At 37.5% G+C, this 26,886-nt stretch overlaps 1 protein-coding gene across 2 annotated transcripts in view; it reads left to right on the top strand.

The window, feature by feature from the left end:
- TRPC4 (transient receptor potential cation channel subfamily C member 4) overlaps positions 1-26,886 on the top strand; it is a 333,671-nt gene that overhangs the window by 149,244 nt on the left and 157,541 nt on the right. For both annotated transcript variants that reach the window (XM_070935288.1, XM_070935287.1), the window contains 3 exons: positions 16,763-16,902; positions 19,583-19,896; positions 26,099-26,294. In XM_070935288.1, coding sequence (XP_070791389.1) covers positions 16,763-16,902; positions 19,583-19,896; positions 26,099-26,294 — 650 coding nt within the window. The remainder of the gene's footprint in view (positions 1-16,762; positions 16,903-19,582; positions 19,897-26,098; positions 26,295-26,886) is intronic.

The following is a 26,886-nucleotide window of genomic DNA, read 5'->3' as shown; positions in this document are numbered from 1 at the left end:
AAAGGGAAGCGGGATGGGAGTAGATGGCAAGATGGCCATGGGGATGCCGGGAAGGCAGTGTGGAAGGCAAGCAAGCATGGCAGGGGTTCGGGGAAAGAAGTAAGCTGCTAGCTCTCTTCCCCATAGCCGGGTGGCCCTGCCATGCTTGCCTGCCTTCCCGGGGGTCCCCGTGGTCAGGCCCACTTGCCTGCCTTCACAAGCTGGTCTTGGGGACACTGGGAAGGCCGCGTGGAAGGCAGGGAAGCATCGCAGGGCTACGGGTTGCGGGGAAGGGAGTAGGGGAGGTAGGCTGGGATGGTGGGGGGGGCGGGGGGCAGGGGCAGCTAGGTAGGCCGCGGCTTGCAGGCTTACCTGGCAGGCGCAGTACTTCAGGCAGGCAACCTGCAAGCGAGGACCCACACAGTATAAGTGAGGAATGACTGGGTGGAGGGGGGCGTGGCGAGCAAACGTACCAGTTTGGGGGTGTAGCCAGCCAGCAATTACTAACGGTTCTCCAAACCAGCCCAAATTACCGCTACCGGTCCTTGCGTTTTGGGGAGAACCCACCACTGCTGCGAGGCCAATAAATTACAAAAAAACACCGAACTGTTAGTTAAATTACTGGCTCGCCCGCCCCTCGCCCTGCCCTGCCCCCACTATTTATTGGCAAGGGGTGGGGCGAGCCAGCAATTTAACAAACGGTTTGGGCGAACTGCCTAGAACCAGCAGAATCCCACCACTGGTTCATTTTCCCTTTAAAATTTTTATGGAATCCTTCCCAAGCCTTCTCTAAATTTGTTGAAATAAGCTCTTTTAAAGTCTAAGGCATTAGTTTTATTTCATTCTAATGCTTGTGTCTGATGTTGTCACTCTCCCCCAAAGTTCCTGCAACTTCAACCCCCTCTTATCATTTCATCTCTGTTAGTAAGAATTAAGTCCAGTATACTTGTCCCTCCAGTTCCCTCCTCTATCTTTTGGATGACAAAGTTGTCAGCTAGGTTGGTCAGAGACCTGTTTGATCTCTCACTTGAAGCAGAGTTTGTCTCGCAGTTGGTGTCAGGGTAGTTACAGTCCCCCATTACTACTATGGTCTGTTTCCTATATATATACACTGCTCAAAAAAAATAAAGGGAACACTTAAACAACACAATGTAACTCCAAGTCAATCACACTTCTGTGAAATCAAACTGTCCACTTAGGTAGCAACACTGATTGACAATCAATTTCACATGCTGTTGTGCAAATGGAATAGACAACAGATGGAAAGCATAGGCAGTTAGCAAGACATCCCCAATAAAGGAGTGGTTCTGCAGGTGGTGACCACAGACCACTTCTCAGTTCCTATGCTTTCTGGCTGATGGTTTGGTCACTTTTGAATGCTGGCGGTGCTGTCACTCTATTTTTTTATTTATTAAAGAGTTTTACAGAAAGAAAAAAAACCCAAAATTTTTTATAAGTATTTCCCCATCCCTCCCTCCCTTCCTCCCCCCCATCCCCCCCCCGAACTTCCCAGAACAAAATACAGGATATACAATTGACAATCATATGCTAAACTAAGCTAATAAACTAAGGATTCCTATCCCCCCCTTCACACTTTAACTCCCCTTTTACTAACTAAGCATCAATACTCTTAATTTTCCTATTCATTCATAAGCTATTTGATACTTTTTAGTCCGATATTTGTTTTGAATATAATCAATTCATCTTCTCCATTCCGATATATATCTTTCTTGTGAGTGATCTTTCAAATATGCCAAAATCTTCGCCATTTCTGCCAAATTCGCTACTTTTAATGTCCATTCTTCAATAGTAGGCAAATCTTCCCTCTTCCAATATTGCGCCACCAAAAGTCTAGCTGCAGTTATTAAATTTAAAATCAATTTAGTCTCTATAACCGTACAATCTGTGATTATACCCAGCAAAAACAATTGTGAGGCTAACCATCTACCTGGTTTATTTGCATTACAAAAAGTATTATGTTTAGCATATTGTAAATTAGTTGCCACTTGGTCTGCCATCAACATATTAAACTGCCTTCATAACAAATTTATTGTTTCCTTTATTTTCTTATCTGTTGGGTTCAATATGAGTGCCTGCTCTTTCATTTTTATTTCCTCTTCTAAATCCCTCCGTTTTTTTTCTTGTCTACGTCTATATTTATTATTCAAATGTATTAAGGTTCCTCTCATATATGCTTTACTTGCAACCCAGACCATTTCCATAGGTGTATCTTTGTTCATATTCATAACAAAAAATTCTTTCATTTGTTTTTTACATTCTTTCACATTTTCCTCATATCTAAACAAGTTTTCATTTAACCTCCAAGACCTTCTGGGTCCCTTTTCCTGCTCTAATTCCATCCACACCGGACTATGATCAGATAAAATTCTTGTATATATCTTCGTCTTCTTTACCCTAGAAAAGAAATCATTAGTAATCAATATGAAATCAATACTGGAGAAGGATTGATGTCTGTCAGAAAAAAAAGTAAAATCCTTTTCTTCTGGATTTCGTACTCACCAAATATCTCTCAACTCCATATCATCCATCATATCAAAAAAAGATTTGGGCAGTCTTGCACGTTTTTGGGTATTTTGAAATAGTCCTTTGTTGTCCTTTTGAGTGTCCAGTACTCCATTCCAATCACCCATTAATAAACACAATTTATAATCCCATTGTATTATTTTAGTATGCAAAAACTTATAGAACTTTTCTTGCTGTTGATTGGGAGCATATACTCCAATTAAAAGTGTTTTCTTCCCCTCTATTAAAAGTTCAATTGCAATATATCTTCCTTGAGCATCTGCCTCAATTAATTTAGCTGTTAAATCTGTCCTTAGGTATATAACTATACCATTTTTCTTCTCTGGGGCAGATGCAACAAAGTGTGTTCCCAATCTTGAATTTATCAAATATTTTTGATCTGTCACTCTAATATGTGTTTCTTGCAGACAAATTATATCATTTTTAAACTGTTTCAGATAATGAAATATTTTCTTTCTTTTTTGTGGTGAATTTAAACCATTGACATTCCAAGTCAAAAATTTAGTTGCCATTCTTGGCACCTTGAAGCTTTAAAAGGGCCAGCTGAAGATCCTCCTGCACCTTTCTCTTCGGCCTTGCCCCCACTGCTTCTATTTTTGTAGCTTCTTGAGCTTTCATTTGAGTTTGCTGTATCTTTAAATCTTGTTCTTTTTGCTTTGCTGCTGCATGGGTCTGCCTTTGTTCTTGTGGTTCTTCTCTTTTTTCTGTTACTTCCAAAGGTTGATCAGTACCAAAGAATTGCAATAAATCTTCTTCAATAAGCAAGGTCTTTCCTGCAGCTTGTGGCTGTTTACTTTCCTTCTGTCCCTGTATTGCCAGCTCTTCTTTTCTTCTCCTCATTTTCTGAGATGGTGGGCATTCAGCCTTTAATACATTAGTATAAAAATCTCTTGCCTTCCAAATTGTGTTAAGGCGATATCTTTCTCCCATATAATTCACCACCAGTCCAGCTGGAACATGCCATCTAAACTGAATCTGTCGATTTCTAAGTTCATCCACCAAGAAAGCAAACTCCTTTCTGCTTCTCAACATTTTGGGGGGAATTTCTTTCAGCACTAAAACCTCTTGTCCTGCAATTTGAAGTTTATTTTTATAGAAAGCTTGTAAAATTTCATTTTGGGTCCTCCTCATTGTAAAGTAAATCACAATGTCTCTTGGCAGTTGATTCTGTCTGGCAAACCAGGAATTAACACGATATATTTTGTCAATTTGCAATGAGAGATCTGCTTGTTGCTCCCCAGTTATCTTTGCAAAAGCCTCTGCAAAGATCTCTCAAATTCTCTCGATTGTGTTCTCTCAAACCTCTTACTCTCAGGGCAAATTCCATCGCTCTATACTGTAACATCACCACTTCATCGTCTGCCCTATCCACCTTGGTCTGAACTTCATCCATTTTATTTTCCAAATTCAAATTGGACTGATTAATTTCCAATTAATCCAACAACTCAATGTGTTTTGCCAGACCCTGAAATGCCATTACTATGTCTTCTCTTATTTCTTTATTCCAAGTTTGTATAACTTCTTTAATTTCAGCCATTTCTTCAGACACTCCCTTAATTTTCCCCTCTAAAAAAGAAGTTTGTTGCTTCAAAGCGTCCTGCAGAGATTCCTGTAGAACTTCCAAAGTCAATATTTGTGGGTTTGAAATAGACAAAGATTGTAATTTTATGGTTGTGCTGGCGATACAGCACTTTTGAAACCAGATTTTATTTGCTTAGAAGCCATTTTTAGCTTTCAATTTATACTTCCTACAGCAACCAAATCAGTAAGTCCAAATGTTTTTAAATCTTTTGTAAGTATTATAGTTTATTTAAAGTCCAAACTGTAGTCTTTCCACTTTAAATCTTTCTTTCTTTGATGTAGAATCCAATAATCTTAAATAGCCTTAGAAGCCTTGGAAGCGCTAACGATGTTAACTATCACTTTGATTATAACTTTCACTTTCACGCCCTGTTACAGTTCAGGCACCATTTTTGCTTCGTTTTAAAAGTCTTAGAAGGAAGAAGTATAGACACAGAGTTAAAGTTCAGTACTTGCAGTTGCTAGGACTCCTGTTTTTGTTCTGCCTGCTTTGAGCTTATTTTGAATCTGAATGTTGATTGCAGGGGTGGTCGTGGTGTCTTGTTCTGCTTAAAGCAGAAAAGCCTCGGATTCGGAGCTCAGCCAGACTACCAGGGAGCTCTCACCCTCCAAGCCTCAGAATTGCTCCTAGGGCTTTTGGCGAGCTCTACCTTAGTCTGTCTGCTCGCCTTCCTCTCTTCTCCTGGTTTCCAAGCCGCCAGACAGCTGATTTGCGCTGTCTTGGCAGTTTTAATGAAATCGCGGGGCTGACGGTCCGAAAGGAGCGTCTGTCAGCGCCTGCGGTGCCACCGGAAGCTCCGCGGTGCTGTCACTCTAGCGGTAGCATGAGATGGAGTCTACAACCCACACAAGTGGCTCAGGTAGTGCAGCTCATCCAGGATGGCACATCAATGTGAGCTGTGGCAAGAAGGTTTGCTGTGTCTGTCAGCGTAGTGTCCAGAGCATGGAGGCCCTACCAGGAGACAGGCCAGTACATCAGGAGACGTGGAGGAGGCCATAGGAGGGCAACAACCCAGCATCAAGACCGCTACCTCTGCCTTTGTGCAAGGAGGGACAGGAGGAGCACTGCCAGAGCCCTGCAAAACAACCTCCAGCGGGCCACAAATGTGCATGTGGCTGCTCAAACGGTCAGAAACAGACTCCATGAGGGTGGTATGAGAGCCCAATGTCCACAGGTGGGGGTTGTGCTTACAGCCCAACACCGTGCAGGACGTTTGGCATTTGCCAGAGAACACCAAGATTGGCAACTTCGCCACTGGCTCCCTGTGCTCTTCACAGATGAACGCAGGTTCACACTGAGCACATGTGACAGATGTGACAGGGTCTGGAGACGCCATGGAGAACGTTCTGCTTCCTGCAACATCCTCCAGCATGATCAGTTTGGCAGTGGGTCAGTAATGGTGTGGGGTGGCATTTCTTTGGGGGGCCGCACAGCCCTCCATGTGCTCGCCAGAGGTAGCCTGACTGCCATTAGGTACCGAGATGAGATCCTCAGACCCCTTGTGAGACCATATGCTGGTGCAGTTGGCCCTGAGTTCCTCCTAATGCACAACAATGCTAGACCTCATGTGGCTGGAGTGTGTCAGCAGTTCCTGCAAGACGAAGGCATTGATGCTATGGACTGGCTTGCCTGTTCCCCAGACCTGAATCCAATTGGACACATCTGGGACATCATGTCTCGCTTCATCCACCAATGCCACATTGCACCACAGACTGTCCAGGAGTTGGGGGATGCTTTAGTCCATGTGTGGGAGGAGATCCCTCAGGAGACCATCCGCCACCTCATCAGGAGCATGCCCAGGCGTTGTAGGGAGGTCATACAGGCACGTGGAGGCCACACACACTACTGAGCCTCATTTTGACTTGTTTTAAGGACATTACATCAAAGTTGGATCAGCCTGCAGTGTTTTTTTCCACTTTAATTTTGAGTGTAACTCCAAATCCAGACCTCCATGATGGGTTGATAAATTTGATTTCCATTGATAATTTTTGTGTGATTTTGTTGTCCGCACATTCAACTATGTAATGAACAAAGTATTTACTGCAAATATTTCATTCATTCAGATCTAGGATGTCTTATTTTTGTGTTCCCCTTATTTTTTTGAGCAGTGTATATATTAGTTAACTGATTAGCAAAAAGTTCATCTGTTTCTTCTGCTTGGTTGGGTGGCCTATAATGCACGTCTATGACACTGTCATTCTTTTTTCCTTTTATTCAAGGAGACTTTCATCCTTGGTTTTATGAATTTCTGTAGAGATGTAGTGATCTCTTACATATAATGCAACCCCACTTCCTGTTTCTTTTGAATAGTTTGTATCCTTCCATCAGTACATTCCACTTGTGAGTTTCATCCAACCAAGTTTCAATAATGGCAACTATATCATACCCGCCCTCATATATTAATATTTTAAGTTCACCTTGTTTGTTCCTCAAACTTTGAGTGTTAGTATCCAAGCTTTTAACTTTGAGTGTTAGCATCCAAGCTTTTATGGCTATTCCTGGGTATGCTTCTTACATCTCCTGTTTTATATCTAAGTTTTTCTTCCTTTCCATGACTCCCCACCTCCTTGTTTGATAGATTATCTTGGTGTTTATGCTTGGGATTAAAAATCCTAAAGGTTGGTTACCCTCCCCATTCACTTTTAGTTTAAAACCCTTCAGATAAGCTGAACAGTCATTTTCCAAATACATTCTTCCCGGATTTTGTGATGTGCAGAAAGTCTGTGGGCTAGGAAGTTCTCTTGATGGCAGTATCCCTTAAACTGGTGGTTTATTTCTATAATCTTTGTTCCCTTGTTGGATGCTGATTCTTTGTTGGAAATATTGATGAAAACACCACATGTGCTCCTAACTCCTTAACCTTCTTGATGAGTTGTTCATAGTCTCTTAATATTGTTTTCAGGTTCTTTGTTATATCATTTGTCCCCACATGAATAAGAAGAAAGGGAGAGTAATCTGTAGGCTTGATTATTTTAATAAGAGTCTCAACCACATTTTTTAGTTTTGCTCCAGGGAGACAATGTATTTCCCTAGATTGATTGTTCAGTCTACAGACTGCTGATTCCATTCCCTTAAGAATTGAATTCTGATCCAAGATGGTGCCACCGAAGGCTGCCTCGGTGAAATGCTCTCTAAGCACCAATCATCAATACATGCCTTTTTTTTCTTGGGAAAGTCTGGGCTAATTTTCTTCCAGTCACAGTAACACTTATAATGTCCCTTCTCCAAGTGACTGTATGCTTTCTTCCAGGGGGAGTACATGAATTTGATTGCTCAGCTCCAGGGTGACTGCACAGGCCTGGGAAGCACTAAGTAGCAGGGACAATTCTCTTGGTTGTTATTTGATTCTCTGAGTGACATGTTCCCATCCATATGTCTCAAAAGATTCATGTACAGGTTCATTTCTTTTCATTTTATTTCATTCCTTATTGGGTTCAGTTTGGATACAGTCTTCTTCCATTGGTTGGAGTTTCTCATTGTTTAGATCAAGGGTCTGCAACCTTAAACACTCAAAGAGCCGCTTGGACCCATTTTCCACAAAAACAAAACATCGGGAGCCGCAAAGCCTGGATGGGCATGCCAACTCAACATCACTCCCACCCAGTCACATGACACCCCCCCCCAGCCACATCTACCCAGGTCTCTCTCTCCCCTCCCCCAGGGGAGGGAAGGAACCCCTGAACTGGGGTACCTACTTTTGGATGACCCTCTTTCCTACTCTTCTTTCCCCTCCCTTTTCTTCCTCTCCTTTTCCCTCTCTTCTATCCTTCTCTCTCCTTTCCTCCCTACTCCCCTCCTTCCCTCTCTCTATTCCTCTCTCCTTTTCCACTCCCTTGTTGTTTCCATTTTCAATTCAATCTAAAATGATATTCGAGCAGCCTCAATTTTCTATTTACAAACATCTTCATTTCAAATTCTTTTTTGCTTTATAATTACATCTCTTCTATCATTCCTGTACATCATTAATCAATCCGTGTATCATCTGGGTATAACATTTTTGTGCCATCATCTTCAACATTTATCGTCATTTTCTTAATGCATACAATTATCTTTCCTCTTTCATTTAATTTTAACGTACTACAACATATTCTTCCCAAAATTCTTACTTTTACATTATTTATTATGTATACTTTCTATCCATTGATAAAATTTTCCCCATATATTGTAATACTCTGACTCTTCTTTCCCTTTAATTGCCAATGTCACTCTATTCATTTCTGCACATTCCTATATTTTCTTAATTACCTGTCCCTTTGTAGGAATTTTTTCTGCTTTCCAATTTTGTGCAAATACCATTCTTGCTGCCATTATTACATGTATAATCAAGTATATATTTTCCCTACTATACTTCTCTGATAGGATACCCAGCAGGAACAGTTCTGGTTTTAAATCAATATGTTGCTGTATCATTTTTTCTAACCATATTCAAATTTTTGCCCAATAATTTTTTGCTTCTGAATATGTCTACCACAAGTAATAATATGATCCTGGTATCTGATGGAATTTCCAACATTTAGCTGATTTATCTTTAAACATTTTTGCCAATCTTTCTGGTGACATGTGCCATCTATAGAACATTTTGTATAAGTTTTCTTTATATGCTGTGGCCATTGTTAATTTATAATTTCTTTCCCATAATTGCTGCCATTTATCTAACTCAATTATATAACCAAATTTTTTTGCTCATGCTATCATTGTTTCTTTAACTTGTTCTTCTTCCAACTTTACCCCAAGTAAATAAGTATACAATTTCCTAATCATTTTCTCATCTGTTCCTGTGAATATCTAATTCAATATTGTCATTTCCAAGTAAAAACCATATAGCTTTGCATCTTTTTCATATCTCAATTGCATTTGCAGCTGAGTATATCACTCCATTTCAATCTCTTGTTCTTCTAGTTCTTGTTTCATTTTCAATTCCCCTGTTGCTGATAAAATATCTTTATATCTAACAGTATTTCCCATATTAATAATATTTGGATGTACTAATGCTTTCATTGGTGAAAGCCATGTTGGTATTTTCAGATAATGTTTTTCTCTAATCTTCTCCCATACTAATAATAACACATTTCTTACATTATGTAATGTAAAAAAATAACTATGCATCTTATTTTTCCCATACCATAAAAAAGCATGCCAACCCAGTTGTAAATTATGCCCCTCCAAAGTCAGTAATCTCGTATTTCTTAATACAATCCATTCTTTTATCCAAGATAATGCTGCTGCTTGGTAGTATAATTCCCAGTTTGGTAGGCCAAATCCTCCCTTTAGTCTTGCATCTTGTAACATTTTCACATTAATTCTTGCCTTTGTTTCCCCTGCCATATAAATTTCAATATCATTCTGTTCAAGTTTTCAAATTTCTTTTCCAATTTTATCAGTATTGTTTGAAATAAAAACAACAGCCTAGGTAATATGTTCATCTTGATTACTGCTATTCTTTCCATTAATGATAATTGCAGTTTCCCCCACCTCTCCAGGTCCGTTTCAATTTGTCCTTTCAATTTATAATAATTATCATCTTTAATTGTTGCACACGTTGCTGTTAATTGTATTCTAAATACCATTTTGATAATCTAAATATCTAGTTTCTCCATTAAGTCTCTTTTCTGTTTCTCTGTAATATTTTTTACCAATATCTTTGTTTTATCTTTGTTAATTTTCAATCCTGCCACCTCTCCATATTTTTCTATTTGTTCTATCAGTTTGGGTCCTACTTCTAATGGCTCCTCTAAAATAACACTAGATCATCTGCAAATGCTTGGAGTTTATACTCTTCTTTTTTAATTCTCACCGCTTTTATCTCTTCATTTTGTCTTATATTTCTATTTATGGGGATAGAGGGCATCCCTGCCTTGTTCCTTTCACGATATTAACTTTCTCTGTCATATCTCCATTTATTATCACCTTTGCAGATTGTTTGCTATAAATTGTCTCAATCATATTTATAAATCTTCCCCCAAATTCCATAGTCTGTAGTTGTTTTATCATAAATTGCCAATTCACATTGTCAAAGGCCTTCTGTGCGTCAAGAAACATCAATGCCATTTGCTTTTCTGGGTGTGCTTCATAATATTCCAAAGTGTTCAAAATTATCCTCATATTGTCTCTAATTTGTCTCTTTGGTAAAAAACCATTTTGATCTACATGTATAAAATCACTTAACAACCTCTTCAATCTATTCGCCATTATTGATGCAAATATTTTATAATCCGCATTTAACAAAGAAATCAGTTTATAGTTTTTAACTTGTTGTAAATCCTTAGAGAATTAGGTATTTTTGCATTCACTAAAAGATCATTAAATACTTCCAACATTGTACTGCTAATTACATCCTGTAAAGTTTTATAGAATTCTGCTGGTAACCCATCTGGACCTGGTTTTACCGTTCTTTTGTTTTTTGATTCCCTCTATCACTTCCATCATCGTTATCCTTCCCTCCAAGGCCTCCTTGTATTTTTCTGGTATTTTTGGTAAATTAGACTTTTCTAAATATTGTATAATCTTCTCTTCTGGTATTGTCTCTTGTTTATAGAGTTTCTCATAATATTTCTGTACTGCTTTTTTCTTTTCCTCATTTCGATAACATAGATGCCCTTCTTCATCCATTAGTTGGATAATTAGTTTTTTTTCCTTTCTCCTTTTTCATTTTATATGCCAGCCATCTACCTGGCTTATTAGCATTTTCCAAAAAAAATTGTGTAGACATCTTTATTTTGTAAGCCAAGTCCTCCTTTTCAATTAAATTCATTTCATGCTTTTTCAAATCCATTTTATTTTTAATCCTCGTACTTTGCGTGTCTTTTTGTAAATCCATCTCCAATTTCTTGTATTCCTCTTCCAGGTTTTTTTTTCCCCAGGTAGGTCATTGCCAACCCTCAAATGTACGCTTTTACTGTATCCCACACATTTTGCAGTGAGGTATCTTCCTTTTTATTTTCCTTGAAAAAGAAAACCAATTCTTTCTCCACAAATTGTTGAAACTCTTTTTCATTTAATATTATTTGATTCAGAGTCCATCTTAATCTCTTTCTTTGTCCCTTCCATGTAATTATAATCAGATTATGGTCAGCCGAAATACTTGCTTCAATGTTTATATCTTGTACTTTAGCTGATAAGTCAGTTGACATCCACATCATATCTATTCTGGACCATGACCTATGTCTATTTGAATAAAAGGTATACTGTTTTTCTTTCAAATGTCTTTCTCTCCAGGCAATTTCTTCCTTTTCATTAATAGTGTTAGCATGTCCATTTCTGCACATTCTAGTATTTTTTAAACCACATTTTCATTTGTAGGGATCTCTTCACTTTTCCATTGTTGTGAAAATACAATTCTAGTTGCAGTCAATACATGTAAAATCAGATATGCATTCCCCTTATTATACTTATCTGGTAAAATGCCCAACAAAAATATTTCTGGTTTCAAATCAATATGTTGCTTTACCATTTTTTCCAACCATATATGTATTATTGTCCAATATTTTTTTCCTTTTAGGCATGTCCACCACATATGATAGTATGAACCAGGTATCTGATGGCATTTCCAACATTTTTGCGGACATATCCTTTGCTAACCTTGAGGGTGGAAAATGCCATCTATAAAACATTTTATAAAGATTTTCTTTATATGCAGTTGACACTGTTAATTTATAATTTCTATCCCATAGTTTTTGCTATTTATCTAACTCAATTGGATAACCAAAATTTTTAGCCCATACTATCATTGTCTCCTTTACTTGCTCATCTTCCATCTTGATACTTAATAAATAGCTATATATTTTCTTTATTAGTTTTTTTTTTAATTTGATTTATATGCCGCCCTTCTCCGGAGACTCAGGGCGGCTTACAATGCGTTAAGCAATAGCCTTCATACTTTTGTATATTTATACAAAGTCAGCTTATTGCCCCCACAAACTGGGTCCTCATTTAACCTACCTTAGAAAGGATGGAAGGCTGAGTCAACCTTGAGCCTGGTAAGATTCAAACCTGCAGTAATTGCAGGCAGCTGTGTTAATAACAGGGTGCTTTAGACCACTGTACTACCAAGGCCTTGTCTCTGTTAATATCTGGTCTAATTCTGTTAGTTCTTTATAGAAACCATACATTTTAGCATCCTTCTCATATCGGGATTGTATCTGCACTTGTGACCACCATGCTATATCAATCCCTTGACCACTCAGTTCCTGTTTAGTTTTAAGTTCCCCCTTTTCATTCAGAATGTCTCTATATCTAGTAATATTTTCCATATCAATAACATTTGGATGAATCAGTGCCTCCATTGTGGAGAGCCAGACCAGTATTTTCAAATAGTGATGTTCTTTAATTTTCTCCCATACTAATAATAATGTGTTTCTAATGTAATGTCTTTGGAAATACTTATGTATTTTGTTTTTTCCATATCATAAAAAAGCATGCCAGCTCAATTGGAGATCATGTCCCTCCAAAGTCAATAATCTTTTGTGCCTCAAACCAATCCATTCTTTCATCCAAGTAAGTACCGAAGCCTGATAGTATAACTCCCAATCTGGCAGCACAAATCTGTTTTTAAAATCTTGCAACAATTTCACTTATCCTTGCTTTTTTCCTTGCCAAATATATCTTAATATTATGTTTTATTAATATTAAATAAAACATTAAATATTTAATAATGTTTTATTTAACTCTTCAAAGTATTTTTCCAGTTTTATCGGTATTGTTTGAAATAAATATAATACTCTCGGCAAGATATTTATTTTTATAGTAGCTATTCTTCCTATCAATGACAGTTGCAGATTTTTCCACTTCTCCAAACTATTTTGATTTGTTGCACCAGTTTATAGTAGTTATCTTCTTTAATAGTTACACATCTTGCCATTAGTTGAATTCCTAAATATTTAACTTTCTTGACTATCTGAATGCCTATCCTCTTCATTAGCTGTTTTTTTTCTGTGTGTCTGTAACATTATTAACAATTATTGTAATAATACTGTAACAAAATAATACTGTAACAAAATAATACTGTAACAAGTATTATTTTGGTTTTTTCTTTATTTATTTTCAGTCCTGCAACTTCACCATATTCTTCTATTTTCCTAATTAATTTAAGTCCATTTTGCGAATGCCTGTAATTTATATTGTTCCTTTTTTATTTCCATACCTTCAATTTCTGTATCTTCTCCAATATTTCTATTTAACACTTCCAATGTCAATATAAATAGTAAAGGAAATAGTGGACATCCTTGTCTTGTGACTTTTTTAATATTAAAGTTCTCTATTGTATCTCCATTTACCATCACCTTTGCCATTTGCTTGTGATATATTGCCTCATAAATCTCTCACCAAGTCCATAAATTTTAGTTGTAATAACATAAATTGCCAACTTACGTTATCAAATGCTTTCTGTGCATCTAGGAAGATCAACACCATTTGTTTCACCATTTGTTGGTATGTGTATTACACACATTGGAATACATATTCCAATGTATTTAAGATCATTCTCATGTTTTTTATTTGCTGAAGCATAAATTGCCAATTGACCTGGTCAAAGGCATCCAGAAAGACCATGGCTACCTGCCTCTCTGATGCACTTCATAATATTCTAATACATTAATTACAGTTCTTATATTATTTTTTATTGGTAAAAACCCATTTTGATCCAGGTGTATTCTACAATTTAATATTTTTTTCATCCTATTTGCCATTATATTCATAAAAATTTTGTAATCAGTGTTTAATAAAGAGATTGGTCTATAATTTTTTATCTGTGCTATATCTGCTCCTTCCTTCAGTGTCAATGAAATGTGTGCCTTTCTCCACGAATCTGGTAGCCTTGCCTCTATTAATGCCTCATTACAAGTTTCTAATAATATCCAATCCAATACATCTCCTAGTCCTTTAGAAAATTCACTTGGTAATCCATCCGTCCCTGGGGTTTTGTTGTTTTTTTGTTTCTTAATCGCCTCTCTTAACTCTTCTATAGTAATATCCCTATTTAATATCTCCCTTTCTTCCTCTGTTAAGGCCGACATTCCCTCCCCATTTAGATATTGATTTATTTCATCATCTGTCACTTTATCTTGCTCATAGAGTTCTTGAAAAAATTTACATGCTATCTCCTTTTTCTTTTCTAAACTATATTGCATTTTACCACTTTTATCCTGTAATTGCTGAATTGTTCTTTTCTCCCTTTGTTTTCTTAATCTATAAGCAAGCCATCTCCCTGGCTTATTCGCGTTTTCAAAATAATTCTGTTTTATAAATTTCAAGGCCTTTGCATAATTTTCCTGTTCCAATATATTCAATTTATGTTTAGCTGCCATCCATTTACCTCTAATTTGCTCACCCCATGTTTATCTTGTAATTTTTCTTCCCAATTTTTGATCTCTTCCTGCACATTATTATATTCTTTTTCCCTTTCTTTTTTTTTCGTTTTGCACTGTAGGCTATTGTTAATCCTCTCACATAAACTTTCATTGTGTTCCACAGATTCTGAAGGGAAGTATGGTATTTTGTATTGTCTCTAAAGAACAACTCTAATTCCTTTTTCATTTGTTCTAAATATTCCTTTTCCTTCATTATCTGTGGGCTCAACGTCCATCTCCTGTTTTCCCTTTGATGTCCTTTCCATATCAGCATTACAGGGTTATGGTCAGCCCAATTATTTGGCATTATTTCTACTGTTTCTACCTCTTGCATAAGTGCCTTTGTTTATCCATGCCATGTCTATTCTGGACCAGGACTTGTGTGGATTGGAATAATGTGTAAATTTCTTTACCTCGGGGTTGCAGAATCTCCAACTGTTTATTAAATGTAGTTCTTCTACTACGTCCATAAAAGTTCTAGGAAGTACATTTTTCTTTTCTTTCTTTCTTTCTTTCTTTTTCTTTTTTTTTTTTTTTGTTATTCTGATCACTGCTATAATCCTTTTTTACATCTACAATTGTGATGAAATCGCCAATTAAACATATGTTCTCTGTTTTTTCTTCTATTATCTTTTCGTGTACTTTTTTGTAAAATTCTAGCTGTCCACTATTCGGCGCGTAGATGACCACCAATAAAATATTTTTATGTTCTAATTTTACCTCTATCATCAATATTCTTCCTGCTGAATCTACATATCTCAAATTACCCTCTATTCCTTCTCTAATGTACACCACTATTCCTCTTTTCTTTTCTTTTGCTAATGCTACAAATGATTCCCTAATTTTTTACATTGTAAGTATTTTTCATCCTGTTTCCTTATGTCACCTCTTGGAGGCACACAATATTTGTAAGATTGTGTGCATAAGATTATTTTACGCACACAAGTGTGTAAGATCTCCGACCTCCAGGTATTTCGCTGTGCACTCAAGACCCTGTTGTTCCGCCAGGCCGGGCTATCAACATAATAATTTTAAATTGGGTGTTTTAAATTTCTGGGGTTTTAAATTGAGCCAAATTATTTAATAATTTTAAATTATTTAAATTGATGTTTGTCTTGTGCTTTTAATAGGCTGTACACCGCCCTGAGTCCTTCGGGAGAAGGGCGGTATAGAAATAAAATTATTCTTATTCTTATTCTTATTCATTTTTTGTTTTGCCACTTTTCTAAAAATTTGATATCATTTAACCGGAGAGTTAAGACCATTTACATTTAATGATATAATTTTTAAATTTTGTTCCATTACTTTGTGGTTCTACTACGCGGTATTTCCTATTACTTCCTGTCCCTTCTCTTCACTCTTGTTCTCACTCCTTCTTCCTCTTGAAGTTCCCCTTCTTCTTCTTTATCTCCTTCCTCTAGTACCTTTTCCTGCTCTTCCTGTCTTTGGGCCCCTTTAGTCCTCTGTTCTGGCTCCTCCCTGTTACTATTTACTCCTTCTATACCCATCACTTGGTCGTGAAGATTCCGTGTTTTGCTCTGTGAATCCACTTTAATTTTTTTCCCTTGCCACAACACCAGCATTCCCTCCGGTGTTATCCATCTAAACGGTATTTAAGATCATTCTCATGTTGTTTTTGATTTGTCTCTTGGGCAGAAAGAAACTTCTGTAGGTACTACTACTGACTTTAACCCTTTTTAAAAGCACAAACTTATATTAATTACAAATAATCATTTCCAAGAAAACTATATCAACTCAATCATGGTTTGTGGAGAATAAACATGTGCTGTTAATGGTTTTCAGTTATAAAGTATTTATTTTCTAAAGCTAATTGTAGATGACTAAAATTTTCATCATGCAATTTCTCTTGAATGTCATTCACCTGACACCTTTGAAAGAAAAGAAAAAGATTTTATAACCAGAGAATTGATTCATTGATCAACACACACACACACACACAAACACACACACACACACACACACACACAAGTTTTTAAGGACAAGTATAAATCTGAGTTCTCACTTTTAAACCAGTGGGAATGAAACGGATGGCACTGCAAGTTTAACAGAAGCAACTGATGGTAGACAACTTTCTATGGCTGAGACTATCAAATCTGGTTTGGGAACATCTAGATGGAGATTACAGTTAGAGTTTTTTGTAGCTCTTTGTTGCCACTTAGTAGCTATCCATATTTCTGCAGCCCTGATTCTATTCATTATGGAAACTGAAATAATTAGACTTAAAATTTAAAACTATAAAATGATTACTTAAATAATTAGTTATGTAATTAATCTTTGCTTTTTATATTTATAGGATTTATTTGGGGTGAAATTAAACAAATGTGGGATGGTGGCCTGCAAGATTACATTCATGACTGGTGGAATCTGATGGATTTTGTTATGAATTCTCTATACCTGGCAACAATATCACTGAAAATAGTTGCATTTTCAAAGGTAACAAACCCTAACAAATACTAGATGTTTGATATTTTCTTTGAATGTTCCATATCTATTTTTCTTAATCCATCTAAATACAGGTAGCCCGTGTTTAACTATCACAGTTGGTCATTAAGTAAAATAGTCACTAAATGAAATCACAACTGCTCTTGTGATCTTATTTCCTTTAATTTACAAATCTGTGAAGGTTGTAAATGTGAGGACTGATCATAAAGTTACTTTTTCAGCACTGTTGTAACTGTGAACTGTCTCTAAATGTGGCAGTTGCTAAACAAGGACTACCAGTAAGTGTTCATCATCTCAGTTTATGGTTACAAATTCTTTTAAGTTTATTCTTAAGTTTATTTAGACATCCAACGTCTAGGACCAAGAAATGTAGGAAATTGCCACTTTCAGTTCCTAGAAATCAACTAACTCTGTGTCTCTTCTATAATTGGCATACAAGTTAGAAAACCCATTTAATGATTCCATGTACCATGTGTATATATCATTAATTTCTCCCAGTGATCAGTTTTATATTATTATTACTTGTAAGATGTGACACAGTCATCTTTCTCCATGTTTTATATTAGACATTCCATATTTCAGGGATCAAAAATGACAGAAATGGAACCAAACATATGTGGTGATCCATTTCCATTATCAATCCTCTTAGTCCCTGTGACAAAAAAATGAAAATAATTTCCTGTGACATCTATTCTCTACCATTTTTGTGACTCTTGCTTCCTATTCCTCCCAAGTGTATCTGAAATTGCTCTTTGACTAACCTACTTTAGGGAATAAAACTATGTCTTATTCTAGTTTCACAGCAACTGTTTGCTACTAGTTGCCCATTCCCTGGCAACTAGTAGCAACTAGTAGGGAGAGGTTGATATGGGGCTGCTTGTAGCCTTATTTCTAAATGAAATCTATCTAAACTAGATTTTTGATTAAGTTGTTTTAACACTTTTACTAATTTGGTTCATAGCTCACATTTCTTCAGTAATGTGCAATCCTTTATGAGAAAGGTATCCCTATTCTCTGCATAGAGAATCTGAATTCACTGTTCTGTCACAGAACAGTAAAATAAGAGATGAAAGAAGCTCTAGATAGTTGCCACTTTGTAAAAAATGGCATTGGGGTTATGTGTTGTCATGATCTGAATTTGGAGGACATTAACATCACTCCCCTGCCATGTATGAACTATTGATGCTAGAGTTCTCCACAGACATCACCCTCCATTGCTCTATTGATATACCATTGGGTGTATCAAGGCACCTGATACACCCAATAGGGTTTTTCCTGAAACTCTGCTCAGGGTTTTTCCTGAAACTCTGTTGCATGGTTCAGCATGATTTGGCAGACGCTTTCATTGCAGCTTGGAATGAATAGGTGATGGGAGCGATGGACCAAATCGCACCTCATCTCACAGAGCTTCACGGCACACCAAGTGGCTCAGAGAGATGAAGCAACATAAAAGAGTGCTGCTGGAGGATTACAAAGAGCAAGGCCAACCAAGCACAGGTAAAAGCCTGTATTAGGATCTACTTTGTGGCAATAAGAGTGGCAGTGTTATTACTTCTCTTGCTCATAGCTAACCAGCAGCCCTCTTTCACATAACCAGATCTCTCCTGGGTAAGGAGGAACCAGGAGAATCCTTGCAAGAATATTTTCGGCATCTTTTAGATAAAGCTGCTCAACTTTAATCAGAATTGGACTCTGGGCAGACTCCTTGGATATAATGGAGATATGTCTGAGCCTTGTTATCTGGGAGGAGTTCAAGCCAGTTATTCTTGAGGAAGCGGAGGGGTCCTTGAGGCTGTGAGTTGAGAGTACTTGTGTTCTGGATCCATGCCCCAGGAGGTGGCATGTGGTTGGGTCCAAGTGGTGATTAATGTCTCTCTGCAGGAATGGATAGTACTGTCTGCCTGCCGTGAAGGAGACAGTGATATGCTCCCTTCTCAAGAGATCATCCTTCAACCCCAAATATTGGACAATTTTCATCTTTTTAGGGAAAGTTGTTGAGAGGATGGTTGGAGTAGAGCTACAAAAGACTCTGGATAAGGTGGATTATCTGGATTATCTATTAGTCTGGGTTAAGGCCAGGGCATAACACTGAAGTGGCACTGGTCACATTTGTTGATGACCCCTAGAGCAGTGGTGTGGCGAACCAATAGCGGTGGCGGGAGGCTCCACCCACATGCCCAGACGTCATCAAAAATGCTCTGCGCGTGCGCAGAATCTCTGTGCGTGCACAAAGTGCGTGCACGCTCCCGCACACTACCGGTAGCGAACCAGTAATGCCAGGAGTTGAAACCTACTACTGCTTTAGAGGGCCTGGGATAGTTATACAACCAATACAACCTGTTTTTTGTCTCAAGCGTTGGGAGATTAGATTATGGTATGTTAGCATGAATTGGCACCAGTTTTTTCTGTTTTTAATTTTTTATGTTTTAACTGCAGTTGTGTTTCATTAACACACACACACACACACACACACATATATATATATAAATCTTTCTTTGGAAGCTGCTCAGAGTTGGCTGAAAGATGCAACACTATCTTTTGAATGAATGAATGAATGAATGAGCTTTATTTTGGGCATACTCTTGAATTCATAGAAAAATAAAAGTATAATTTAAAGATTTGCTACAATAGAGAAAGACTTGTTAATATTCTCTCATTATTTTGTTTACAGTACAGTGGGCTGCTTGCAAGACAGAGCTGGGATATGTGGCATCCAACACTGGTTGCAGAGGCCCTGTTTGCTATTGCAAATATTTTTAGTTCTTTGCGTCTAATATCATTATTCACTGCAAATTCTCACTTGGGACCACTGCAGATCTCTCTTGGAAGAATGCTACTGGATATTTTAAAATTTCTGTTCATCTACTGTCTTGTACTGCTAGCTTTTGCAAATGGACTTAATCAGCTCTATTTTTATTATGAAACAAATGAACCTGATCGCTGCAAGGGAATACGCTGTGAAAATCAAAATAATGCATTTTCAACGTAAGTTACACTTAAAAAACCTTATTTTATAGCATGTTTAAAATTGCATATTTTATCTGTATTCTTTTTCCTTTCTCAGAATGGCAATGATAGAGAATCTTCATTAGAAGATAGCATGATATTTTAAGAGTTTCAATCATAATCACCATTTTTCAGTATTAATAATATAAAGTGAAAGAGCCTTGATAGTACAGTGGTTTAGTGCACCCTGTTATTAACACAACTGCCTGCAATTTCTGCTGGTTCGAATCTCTCCAAGGCTCAAGGTTGACTCAGCCTTCCATCCTTTCTAAGGTAGGTGAAATGAGGACCCAGTTTGTGGGGGCAATAAGCTGACTTTGTATAAAATATACAAAAGAATGAAGGCTATTGCTTAACGCATTGTAAGCCGCCCTGAGTCTCCGGAGAAGGGCGGCACATAAATCAAATAAATATATATATATATATATATATATATATATATATGAAAATGTATGAAAGCCAAAGTTAAATAAGTGACAGTATGAACAATGCAGCTATTCTGAAATGTTTTTGATGCTGATGAAGTCACTTTAGGATACAAAAAATTTATAAAGGAATAGGAATTAGTATTTTTATTTATTTATTATTTATTTATCAGTTTAGGCACTGCCCATCTCACTATTTAAATTATGCAAGAGGTATTCATTCCACTGGTGGCCAATGGAAAGGAAGTGCCATGATTAATTGAATTAGTTCCAGTTTATGAATGTTATAATAATTACCATACTTTTCAGATTATAAAATGCACTAAAAGTGGGTGAAAATTGCGGTGCATTTTATACACCGAATGTTGCCAAAGCCCCGCCCACCTGCCGGCCATTTTCAGCCTCCGCACATTGCGTTTTTGGCCTCTGCATGCCCCGTTTTAGACCCGTTCCAGGCTGCGGGGATCGCCACAGCACATCATTGCTGATTGCCATCTCTGTGTGTTGCGATTTCAACCTCCACACGCCCCATTTTTTGCCTCCATGCATTGCATTTTTGGCTAGTTCCAGGTGGCTGGGAATGTTTCACCATGTGATTTTGTTTTACCAAATCACCATGCAATGGAGTTGGCAGCACGACTAAGCATTTGGCTGCTCAAGCCAGCCTCCAGTGACCATCAACCAACCAAATACTGACGCTGACAGATCTGTTCAACTTTTGAGACAGAAACATTCACGGACTTAAATATATATACATTCCAAAGGAATAAATCGAAGACAGCAGGATGCTGCAAGAAGAAAGATGGGAAGTTAGCAGGACAATAGCTGGCACAAGAGATCATCACCAGTTTGTGCCAGTTGATTCAAATTTGATTTCTGTCAGCAAAGTTTCAAATGATACAATTAACTTTGTGGCCAAAATGTCCAATACCATCAATCTGAATTTAAAATTGGCCGACATATTTCCTGGTTGTTATGTTGCCTGCATTTATAACAAAAAATGGTGGGTAGGCAACGTTGTGGAAATTTTGATCGAACAAAATGATGCGTTGGTAACATTTATGCATCCGCGAGGCCCTGCTCATTCATTTTATTGGCCTGAAAGACAAGATGTTTGTTGGGTTCCAGAACCACATCTTATTTGCGTGTTTCCAGAGCCTTCAGTTACATCGTCAGGTTGACAGTATCAATTCCCAGAAGCAATGCTAAAGAACGTGGTGTGTAAATTCAATAATAAATAAGTGATCGTTGGAATTTGGCAGTTCATACAAACAGTATGGACTTTGGCTTGGGAACAATATAAGATACCCACTTTAGGCTTGGGAACCTAGGATAAGGTGCCCAATTGCTGGCTTGGGAACCGGACAGATACCCACACAAGACTTTGGAACCTCGAGGAAGAAACCAAACTACAGGCTTGGGATCCTGAACAAAGAAACCCACCCGTAGCTGATATTGCATACATTTTTTCTTCTTTTGGTTGTTGCACTCTCAACTGATCCCTTTCTTGTCTTCTTTTGGATTCTTCCAATAACCTACCGGTTATGCCAGCCAATGTCAGTTCATCTCCGGACAAAACCTCTAACGAAGAAACATCGTCGTCATAACTATCGTCCAAAGAAGAAAGAATTATATAAACTTGTAGTTCTGAGAAAACAAGCTCCTTTTCATGCAGCTCCTGGAAAATTCTGGTCATGGATTCCAAATGAGCCATCATATCTCCACCTTTAAGAAGATGTTGTTTAAATAATCTCCGTGTGAGATAAATATGAGCACCCACAGAGTCACAAACGTATAGTCTCTTCAACTTGGTCCAACACCTAGCAGCAGACTCTTCGCCACGAATATGGACAAGCTGCTGGTCACCCAGTGTTAGTCCAATAATGCAAAGAGCTCGTTCATTGTCTCTGTTAAACTTGGCTAATTTCTTTGCATCTTCCTCATCAGCAGGATTCCATGCTGTTACATCCGGTGGATTATTAACTATGTCCCACAGTCCTTCTCTATGCAAAAGTAGATTACATTTTGTAGACCAGGATACATAGTTTGTTCCATCCAGCCGGGTTATCATGGAAAAATTTGCTGCTTGTTCTAGTGCCATCTTCACTTGGATTGTATATCACAAACACAGTTTGTACTGTTCACATTAACTCTCAGTTTAGCTCTTAACAATCCTAGTTAGTTCTGGTTGGCTCTGGGCCCATAACCAATGTTAAGGATATTGTTGTTGTGTTACCAACCAGCAGAGTGTAGAGCACAGAGAAATGAATAAGAGATGTGCAAACTGGTTTATCAAAAGTTTACTTTATAGTGAAAAAACAATCTCATAGTCTTTAAATCAATCCAAGTCTTTGCCAGTTAAATCAGTCCAGTGATACAAATATCTTCTTACCACACAAACAGTAGTTGGTTAGAATAACAAACTCACTCTGGTTCACAAACCACGATGGTAGCAGATCCATCCAACGATGATAGCACAATGATAGCAACTCCACACACTATAGTAGCATATCTGAATACGTTACAGTACCTTTCTTAAATACATTTACAACCAGTGATTATCTAATTACAGCATGACTCAGCATTATAATGAATCAGCAGTAAAACTTTAAAGTCACACAATACATATTCATATTAGTCACAGAACACATATATTGCCTGGACAACTTGTTAGGCTCAAACCATATCCTAACAGCATGGCTATGAGGCGGGCCTCCTATGGTGATGGGGTTGCTGAGTCAAGTGCCTGAGCTGGTAGTGACAATGTCACCATGGACCAATGCAATATAATAGTAGTAATGATGTCTATATAAAACAAACAAGATGAAACAATAATAGAATGCATCTGACACTGCCATAGCAATGTCCTCAACTTTGTCCCTATTTTTAGGGCTTTATACGTCAGCAATGAAACACCAACCCTACTTTCTTAGAGGGGTGTTGAAACATGCTCTTTCTAATGAGAATGATTTAACAGAGTTTCCAGAAGGTCTTTTTTTGTAAAAGCGGGTTGAAATACCCTATTTTTGGTATTTTTACAAAAACTGTCACCTTTACACTCAATTTGTGAACTATTGGAAAGCAGTAGGAGAATGAAATTTTATATTCAACAACTTTGTGTTGCTACGTTATTATGCACAAAGTTTCATGTTTCTCATACTTTTCCTTCCAGAGATATAAGAAGCCAAACTTTACCCTTTTTTCGCGCCGCAGTCATTTTTGATCAACTTTGCTCCAAATTATCTAGATGGAGATTACTCATGAAAATGTTTTTATTATTTTGTTTAATAGAGCACACCAAGTTGTACAAGATGGCCAAGTTTTGTTTCTCTCAACAAAATATTGCTGGAGATATTATGTCTCAAAGTTGCTGAAACCTCAGAGTCATACTGTAGAAGGCTGTGGTATGGGGTCAAACAAATGACTATATCTCCGCAAGTATTGCATCGGCAAAAATAACACTTTACCAATGTTCATTGGGGATGTGTGTGCATGTTCACACCAAATTTCATCAAAATCCGTGATAGTTGAGCTGGGAGCCCCAGACCATTTGACATGGAATGACCCATTTATAAGTGCCGTGTTAAAAGTAAATGATTTATTATTAATGAACATTAAGAGCTTAACTTGATCTATAATGCTATAAATCAGGGGTGTCAAACTCAATTTCATTGAGGACCACATCAGGATTGGGTTTGACCTTGGAGGGTCGGGGGGGCTGGCCATGGTGGGCGTGACATGGGACCACACCTCCACAGACATGATTTTATAAACTTATAAAAATAGGGAGGCGTACATTTTTGTAAGTATTTTTAATACTTACTTGATCTACTTGATCACCTTATGAGAGAGAGATCAAATCAAGAAACTGACTTCATAGGAAGACATAGACATAGACATAAATTATTGACATAGGCTATAGTAGAATCCTGCAAGCCTGAAAGGTAAAATATTTTGCTTTTTGCAGTTCTGACTGCTTCTTGGTTGAGAAGCAAGTAAAACACCTTTGGGACAAACATGACTTGGGTGATTGAGAATCTCCATAAACATGTTATTAAAGCATTTCCACATTCCACTCCAGATTCACTTTTGAGATTATAGAGAGGGAGGGAGGGAGATGGATGATAGATGAATAAATATATGATAGTGTGAAGTTTCCGAAAGATGCCCTAATTAATTCATGAGCCATGAGCCAAATTTCAAAGGAAATACAGTTATTTATTAGGAGCACCATTTCGGCAATATTCCGATGCAGTTAAAACTAATCCCACATAGATTTACATTCCCCTATGACCCTGTCTTTCCCCTCCTCCCTGGCCATGTCATAAATCACATTCTCCAATTAACCACTTTGGCTGGCTGTGAAACCCAACACTCTCCTACTGATTGCGGTAAGAAAGCATCTGTGGAATGTAGCTTCAGTTAGGGAAATCAATCAGCTCCATCAGTTCTCCCTCCCTCCTGCTCATGGCAACTTGAAAGCTTTGCAGGTTGACATTCGACTTCCCTCACTTCCTGAGGGCGACCTGCGCAAAGCAAAACAATTTGAGTACAGATGTAGAGTTTAGGGACGCGACCCCCCACCTGGCTTTTTTGGATTTTCCGCATGAAATTTGGCTATAAGGCAATCAGTCTGGGTGTTTTGACTCTTTACCCAAGATGCCTCTGATAAGTGGTAACCCTTCCACTTGATTAAATATTGGAGTTGTCTCCTGTGCCACCTCGAATTGAAGATTTGCTGCACCTCATAATGGGTCTGGCCCCCTATGACCACAGGGTCCAGGGGATCACGGGATAGTGGCCTCAGGGTCGATCCGACCACGGGTTTTAAGAGACTACTATGGAATACCAGGTGTATCTTCCCTAGCAGTCGGGGCAATTTCAATTGCACGGTGACCGGGTTGATTATCGTTACTATGGGGAATGGTCCCATAAACTTTGGTCCCAGTTTCTTGCTAGGGAGTTTTAACCTCAAATATTTTGTGGAGAGGTAAACTTTCTCCCCCAATTGAAATGGCCATTGGGGAGCTCGGTGTTTGTCTGCCTGTTTCTAAGTGTTTCTCCCATCCCTACTCTCTTCCACTGTCTAGCTTTAAAATTATCAGTCCAGACCCCTGTCTCCCTTCCCCAAGTATCTTTCTGCTCCTCCCATTCTCTTTTCAGATCTCTTAGAATGTTTTCCCCCTGGTTTGATTTATCAAACATTATTAATTTTATTGATGACTCCTCATTATCTTTTTTTAGTTGATTCCTCAATTCTGTTTTTTCCCTCTATGCCTTCTGGTAGCTCCTTCCTTTCCTGGGCATCTTGGTCATTACTCATTGTCCTTTGTATAATATTTTCCAATTTTTGATCTATGCCATTTCCATAATCGCCTTATGTTCTTTCTGTATCATATCCTTTATGCTTTGAAACATCCAGTCCATCTCATTCAAAGTTCTGCTCGTTACCTCCTTATGTTGCATCATTAATATTGGCAGCCCACCATCATGTACTTCCCTGCATTTTCTGGTAAAGCCTGCATCCTATTCTTATATCGTCATTCTGTGCATTTTCCTGATCAAGAGCAACAAAATTGGCTGACATAGTGAATTTGTTATCTAATTGAATTGGCTTGTTTAATTTATGATGAAATAATATTTTATTTAAAAGCAATAGTTATATTTTAATACTTTATATCTGTAGGTCTCTAGCTACCTGGAATAAGTTATAATAATGATTCTTTGCTGCTTTTTTTGTTTGTTTTCCTTTCCAGTTTATTTGAAACTCTCCAGTCATTATTTTGGTCAGTCTTTGGACTCATAAATCTATATGTGACCAATGTTAAAGCTCGACATGAATTCACTGAGTTTGTTGGAGCCACTATGTTTGGCACCTATAACGTCATCTCACTGGTGGTCCTGCTTAATATGTTGATAGCCATGATGAACAATTCCTACCAGCTTATTGCTGTGAGTACTTAATATTTTGCCTTTTATTCTGAAATGTTGACAATGATTTTTTGTATGTTTACAATTTTAGATTCTCTATTTCCAGAAAAACAAACATCAATTTACTGCAAATTCCAGAAAGTATACTACTGAGCTTCACAACTCTGTTCATATATCCAATCCAATCCAACAAAGTCTAGTATATAAATTACTTTTCCAAACCAAAATATCCCTACTAATCAATAACTGTTTAAACATATCAAACTATGCTGAGCATTATCAACTGCTTCTCCCTCACCAAGAATTTCCTCGCTCCCAATAACTTGTTTAATTTCTAAATCTTCCCAAACCTTGACTTCTTAATCTGCATATTTTATTCATATTCATATGCTTTATCCCTAATGTACCAATAACCTGTCCTTTCTTTCACTCCTTTTTCTGACAATTTCTTCATTACATCTTAAACTTCTATTACCAGCTCGCTGTATTCTTCTTTTTTACTTTTAATTTGAATTGCAGTGAAACAAATGCTAATTAACAGTAAAAAGACAGAGTTTTCTGTAGAAGTTTGCTCTCTTTAGTGATCCACATTTTTACAGTCCAAATATAGTAG

This window comes from Pituophis catenifer, unplaced genomic scaffold, assembly GCF_029215685.1.
Source record: "Pituophis catenifer annectens isolate HBS135680 unplaced genomic scaffold, rPitCat1.0.hap2 SCAF_2, whole genome shotgun sequence".
Taxonomy (NCBI): domain Eukaryota; kingdom Metazoa; phylum Chordata; class Lepidosauria; order Squamata; family Colubridae; genus Pituophis; species Pituophis catenifer.
The sequence above is the reverse complement of the archived record's forward strand: the minus strand, read 5'-3'. Positions and strand labels throughout refer to the sequence as shown.